At 40.5% G+C, this 6,715-nt stretch overlaps 1 protein-coding gene across 2 annotated transcripts in view; it reads left to right on the forward strand.

Annotated features, from left to right (window-relative positions):
• Window positions 1-5,622: 5,622 nt before the first annotated feature.
• KATNA1 (katanin p60 (ATPase containing) subunit A 1) overlaps window positions 5,623-6,715 on the forward strand; it is a 32,345-nt gene continuing 31,252 nt past the window's right edge. Inside the window, exon 1 of one of the 2 annotated variants that reach the window (XM_006891644.1) lies at window positions 5,623-5,809. In XM_006891644.1, coding sequence (XP_006891706.1) covers window positions 5,648-5,809 — 162 coding nt within the window. In that variant the 5' untranslated portion in view covers window positions 5,623-5,647. The remainder of the gene's footprint in view (window positions 5,810-6,715) is intronic. The other variant, XM_006891645.1, reaches the window with a different exon arrangement.

Genomic DNA, 6,715 nt, shown 5'->3' on the forward strand with positions numbered 1-6,715 from the left:
ACGGTACATAACAACAACAACAATGTTGTTGTGTGCCGTTGAGTTAGAACTGACCCATTGCTGACCCTCCAGCAGGTTTTCTGAGGCAGTTAATATGCCTGTCCTTCTCCTACAGAGCTGGTGGTGATTCGAACCGCTTGCCTTCAGGATTTTAGCGCAATTTACCATTATATCGATATCTATCCTCCACACATTTTGCTCTATACTTTAAATCATTTCTGGATTACTTCTAATATCGAATACAGTGTAAATAAGGGGAGCTCTGGTGGCGTATTCAGTAAAGAGTTGTGTTCCTAACCCAAAGGTGATCGTTCAGATCCACTAGCAACTTCACAAGAGGAAGATGGACATTGATCTCGCTTTTCATTTACTACCTTTGAAAATCCCCTATCATCTGTCAGTGCTAACTCTAAGGCAATGAGTGAATTCAATGTCAATAGCATTTTATGTTTGTTCTTAATCTTTGAAACATTGCTTTTACCACTGAACTGCTTCCTAAGTTGGTTGGATCCGATGTGGAGTCCATGGTTGTCTGTAATAATGTAGATACTTAGCAATAACCTATACTCTGGGGGTTTGAGTTGAAGATAAAAAAATAGGAGCAGCAGAGGGGCAGGAACTGGACACAGGTAAGAAGTCATAGTTAAGACAAAACCTTGGAAGTAGTCATTCATCCAAGGTGTATCGAGTGTCTACTGTGTGTCAAGCATGGCTTTAGGTGTTGAGGATGTACTGCTGAACCATGGAGAGAAGTGGTCCCTGGCCATGGGGCTTTTCTCTGATAGACTGTTACTGTCCGTGGTTATGACTCTGGAGAGTCACTATTTAGATCTCAGATTACCCCCCACCCCTTTTCTCGTGGACTTCCCTTGTCTAGAAATACTCATAAACCTAAGTTCACACTTATATTAATATTACCCCATATAATTTACATACTAATTATTCTAAAATTTAGTGGCATAAAACATGTATTTCCTCACAGTTTCCATGGGTCACAAATCTCAACAAGACTTAGCTGGTGCCTCTGACCCCAGGTCTTCGACAAGGCTGAAATCAGAGTATCCACTCTGTCCAGTCTTCTCAGGGCTCAGGTTGAGGCATGATCTGCCCAAACTCACACTAGTTGTTGGGCAGAGCTCCATTCCTTGTGGCTGATGGGCCCAGGGCCTTACTGGTTGTTGGCCTGTCAACCCCTCAGTTCTTGCAAACTCTCACAGATTTTCCTGGAGTGAGTGTGCCAGGAAAAAGGTGAGAGAGACATCAAGAGGAAATCACTCTAGAGTTGGAAACAACATTCCATTATTTCCGCAGATTACATTTGTTCAAAGTGTGCATTCACTGGGAAGTAGTTACACAAAAGTATGCAGTCAAAATATGCAAGTTGTCGGAAAAAAAAAAATAAAAAAAAAATAAAGAAAAAAAATATGCAAGTTGTCAAAGATACTCCATCTGCATTTGTAGAGAATGGCAACACAAAAGTAAAGTCTTCTGAAAATTCATCAATTTATATTTTTGTTTTGTGGTTTAAATTTAGTTTTTACTGTGGTAAAATATTTGCAGCATAAAATTTGTTGTATTAACCATTCAATAGTATTGACTTTTTATATAGTGTTGTACAACCATTACCATTATTCGTTCATAAAACTTTTCCATGACCCCAAATATAAAGGAGCCCACAGGAGCCCTGTTAGGCTAGTGATCAAAGTGCTTGGCAGTGAACCACAAGGTTAGGAGTTAGAATCCTCCAGCCACTCCACTGGAGAATAATGAGGAAATTTGCTTCTTGTAAAGACGTTTGCTTCTTGTGAAGACGTAAAGCCTTGGAAACACACTGAGCAGTCCAGAGCTGTCCTGTAGGGTGGGTGTGCCTGGATAGCTGTGAGTTAAACAGAAGACTGTATCCATTAAGCAGCACCTCCCCATTCCTCCCATCCCATGATAACTAGTAATCTCCTTTCTAACTGTATCAACTTGTCTGTTCTGGATATTTCATACAAGTGTAGCATGTTTTTAAAGGTCATAGATTAAATCCCCTTTTCTTTCTATTGCTGAATAATACTCCTTTGTACGTATAAAACACTTTTTTTTCTCCTTTCATCTATTGTTGAACACTTGGTTATTTCCATCTTTTGCCGTGTATTGTTGTACAGGGAGCATTTGTCCCTGTTTTCAGGTCTTTTGGATATATACCTAAGAGTGGAATTGTTGAGTCATGTGACTTTGAGGAGACATTAAATTGTTTTCTATAACGTGTACACCAATTTCAGTTCTCCCTTAGCTATGGAATTTTATGCTTTTCTGCAGGTGTAATGAGAGGTGACATAACCTGCCCTGTCCTGAGCCAGGCTCATTAATTCTGACATACCAACCCCCAGTGCCCCAGTCACTGTATCATCTGGGGTGTTCCTCTCCTACGCGTCCCTCTACCTTTTCAAGTATGATGTCCTTCTCCAAGGACTAGTCCCTCCTGGCCATGTGCCGAGAGTATTTGAGATGGAGCTTCAAAATCCAAGCCTCCAAGGAGAAACTTGGTTTCATCCTCTCCCGGACAGACCTCTTTGTTTTCTTGGCAGTCCATGATATGTTTAAGACTCTTCTCTGGCACCACAACTCAAAGGCATTGATTCTTCTTCTGTAATCCTTAGTCATTGTCCAGCTCTCTGAAGCAAATAATTGTGAAGACTGTGGTATGGATTAGGTGCACCTTAGTCTCTAGACTGACATCGTTGCTTTTCAGCACTCTGGAGAGGTCCCTGACAGCAAGTTTTCCCAATGCAATTCGTCTTTTGATTTCCTGACTGCTGGTGTTAAGAGTGTTGATGTTGTGATATGTACCTCCTGTCACTTTTATGCAATAAATAGATGAAACCATAAAAGCTATCATACCAAGTCAAATTGGTAGATAAATCTGCATTGTTTCACCAAAGCAAAGAAAACTTCAGATAGTTTTCCAAATATTTCTTTTCAAACTCTATCTAGGGGTGATATATGGTAATAGTATTTCAGGGCAGCAGGTGTCTGGCACATTTGGAAAACTCAGCTGGATAGTGGAATTGTGTGATAAGCTTTTTATTGACACAACATTTTCAGACATTCTACCACATTGTTGGCATTGGGCATGCATTCACAGACAGTACACATCAATGTTGTTATGTGCTCTAAAATCTCCTGTGCCTCGTAGTGACCCTGAGAACAGATCTGGACCGTGCCCTATCCTTGACCTGCCAGTGCCCACTGTTATTGTCACTGTCAGTGCTTCTTGTTGGGAGGTGTGAGGTGATCTTCCTTTCTTTGTCGTAGCCTCCACTTTTCCAGGCATGTCCTTTCTCAAGGACTATCCCCTCCTAACGATATGCCCAAGGTCTGTGAGACTCCATGTGACTGTGACTGTCCTTGCCTCTAAGGAGCGCCGTGGCTGCACTTCCTCCAAGATATACTTGTTTGTTCTTTTGGCGGTCCAGGAGGTAATCAGTATTCTTTGCCAACCGTACATAGAATACCAGTTTTCTGAAACCTTTCCCTAAACAATGTCATTTGGCTTAATCAGATTTTCATTTCCATAGTGGCAAGTGTTAGGAAAACTGGTTTGAGAAGAATGGTGTGATTTTAGGGTTCTAGATTCATTGTTTTGAGGCTCTACAGTAAAGGGTTTCGACAGTTGAAGACATGCCAGGTTTTCCGTGGGTAAAGAAGTTATCAAAATGTTGGAGTGTGAAATAGAAGATGTGAACGGACTTCCCAAAAACCCACAAGGAACCCACACTGTATTTGTACAACACAGAAATGTGGCCCCGTTTCATTTTCTTTTTCTGTAAAGTAGCACTTCTGACACATTGTCAGTACCTGGGTCAGAAAGTCTTTCCCACCTCCTTCTATGTACATAGTGCTCTTAGCTTGTCATTGAGAAAACCTGTTAGTCTGGAGAAGGAGTCCTGCCCCTCTTTACCTGCCATAGGTTTAATTGTACAGCATGCCTGCTGCTTTACTTCCATTGAAAGGCTCACTGCAATTTTGTGTTGAGAAGTCAGGGCTAAGCCTTGTACTAGGTCTTCCTCCTGTGGCATGTTTCAGGGAAGACACATCAGGTGTTTATTGAAGACTTGCATTTTACTGAAGGAGCTTTATCATTTATTCTCCACAAGGTAACCCGTAGGAGAAGTTCCCTTGGAATGGATTCCAGTTTTATAAGTTAAAATCTGCGGCTTTGAAAAGTTAAAGGACTTGCCAGAAGTAGCCAAATTATAATTATAAATAATTTTTTTCAGGTGTCATTCAGAATGCATGTTTTCTGAGGTCCCTGGATGATACATGTGGTTAGCACTTGGCTGAAAATGAAAATTTTGGCACTACAGACCCACCCCGTGGGACTGCAGAGCAGCCGGCCTGGCAGTCCGCTTTCTGTAATAGAGGAGGAAGCTGCCGGACCAGCTCTGCTCTGTAATACACAAGCCCTCCAGGATTGCAAACCCATATGAATAAGTCACATGACTTCCAAAGCAAAACATTGTGACCTGCCAGAAAAACGTACCTGACATTCCACATTTATGGTGCAGGTGCCCCGTATTATAGGTTCACATCTCTCAGATACAGATCCTACCAAGTCTTTTAGAGATCAGACACATCTGTTTTCGTTGTTGTTAGGTACCTTCGAGTTGGCTGTGACTCCTAGCGATCCTGTGAACAACTGCTCTGCCCTGCCCCATCCTTGACCGTCTTCTCCATCTCACAAGCCAAGCCCGTTGTTCTAAGTAGCTATAGTTCAAAGTAGTCACATGATTTCGAGGGAACAAGCTTATTTTAAACTGAGGGCTTCAGGGGATAGATTGCTGGAGGAAACTGGCTGAGCTGCCTTCAGCATGTAGGTAAGGCTGCCCGGGGAAGCTCTGCACTTTTTTGAAGGGCTATGAACAGGTTTGTGAAGGGAGCCTGGAAACTGCAGCTTAGCGATTATGAGCTTAGAGACTGGAAGATGCAGTCAGTATGTGTGATGATTGTGAACTTCTTACACCATCACCCCCCCATCCCACTCCCATTCCCAACTTTTCCTTGTGTTTTGGATAAAAGTTTACAGAGGGAATTGGTTTTCCACCCAACATTTCATGCACATTTTGCTTTGTTATGTTGGTTACAGCTCCCACAGTGTAGCCGTCTTCTTTCCACTTAGTGTTTTGTTTCCCTTCATCTGTTCCTGTCCCTTCAGCCTTCTCAGCTGTAATGCATGCTGCTGCCCTTGTGATTTCGTATGATTGACTGATGAAGAGTGTTACCTGCCCAGCGTGACTGCTTATTTTATAGGCCGCTCTCTAATTTGGGAGAAAGATAAATCAGTCTGTTTCTGTAAAGATTACAGTCTTGGAAAATCTACAGGGTAGTTCTACTTTGTCTCACAGGGTTCTGTGAGTTGGAATCTACTAGATGGCATATAAGGGATTGTTTGGTTTGGTTTGTCCTTGGTTGGCTGAAAGTGAATTCAGGTTCAGGCTTGAAGGTTGTCTAGGGGCCATGATGGAGAGTGGAAGAAGTAGTGGGCGCTGCCTGAGTTCTTTGAATGAATCATGGAATATTACTTTAAAACTCTTGGTAGTGCTTGTTCTTAAAAGGCATGTAATATTTAAACTTTTTTTCCCTTTTTAGCTTACAGCTGAGAATGAGTCTGCTTATGATTGTTGAGAATGTAAAATTGGCACGAGAATACGCATTGCTGGGAAACTATGACTCTGCTGTGGTCTATTATCAGGGAGTTCTTGATCAAATGAGCAAGTATCTTTTCTCAGTCAAAGACACATACCTTCAGCAGAAGTGGCAGCAGGTGAGAATCATGTCTATTGTGTATCTATAACCATCTAAGTACTCAGCATTTGAATAGATTGTCAGTGCTTATTGCAGTTATGCATTAAGACTGTGTAATTACATACATTTTTACATAATGTTGCATGAAACATAGTAATTGTATCAGTAATAGTCAAATTCATATAATCCATTCTCAATTAGTCTCAGATACTGAAATTTTTTTATAGATCAGATTTTTACATGATCAAATTAGAGTTGATATATTAAGTTATTGTTGAAATGGCAAACAGCATTTGCATCTCACTGGTACCATATTCCCTACAGAGTGTTATACAGCAGACCATACTTGAATCCATCTGAGGACTAGAAGAGATTTATAAGCAGAAATTAGAGATTAATTGGTCTAGTTGAAGGTGCCATGGATAGCAAGTGTCTGTTACAACATTCGAGGAAAGAAATTATCCTGAAACAAGAAATAATCCTTTGAGAGCTAAGTAGATTGTTAACTCTCAGATTTCTTCTGAGCATTTTTTATTTGTTTGAATGTATTGTTTCTTTAAAAGAAACTTTAAAGTTTCTTAAGTTAAAAAAAAGGTCTTTAAGTTTACTCTTCCTTATTCCTTTCATTACTGGAAGATTTTCTCAAGAAGTTTTGAGTTTGTCACTTTTAAGACTTAAAATCTTTGAAATCAGAAACTTTTATTTAAAAAGTGTTATAAATACTTAAAATTATTTAAAATAAAAGTAAATCGGCAAGCTCTGGTGGCCTACTGGCAAGAAGCTGCACTGCAATCTCAGAGGTACATGGTTCGAAGCCACCAGATGCTCTGCTGGAGAAGGAGGAACAATCTCCTCCTGTATCAGTCAGATCTGATTTGATGGTACACACACAAAAAATAATGAAATAAAATAAAATTTTAAAAAA

This window comes from Elephantulus edwardii, unplaced genomic scaffold, assembly GCF_000299155.1.
Source record: "Elephantulus edwardii isolate Elephantulus edwardi_28Jun2011 unplaced genomic scaffold, EleEdw1.0 scaffold00102, whole genome shotgun sequence".
Classification (NCBI taxonomy): Eukaryota; Metazoa; Chordata; class Mammalia; order Macroscelidea; family Macroscelididae; genus Elephantulus; species Elephantulus edwardii.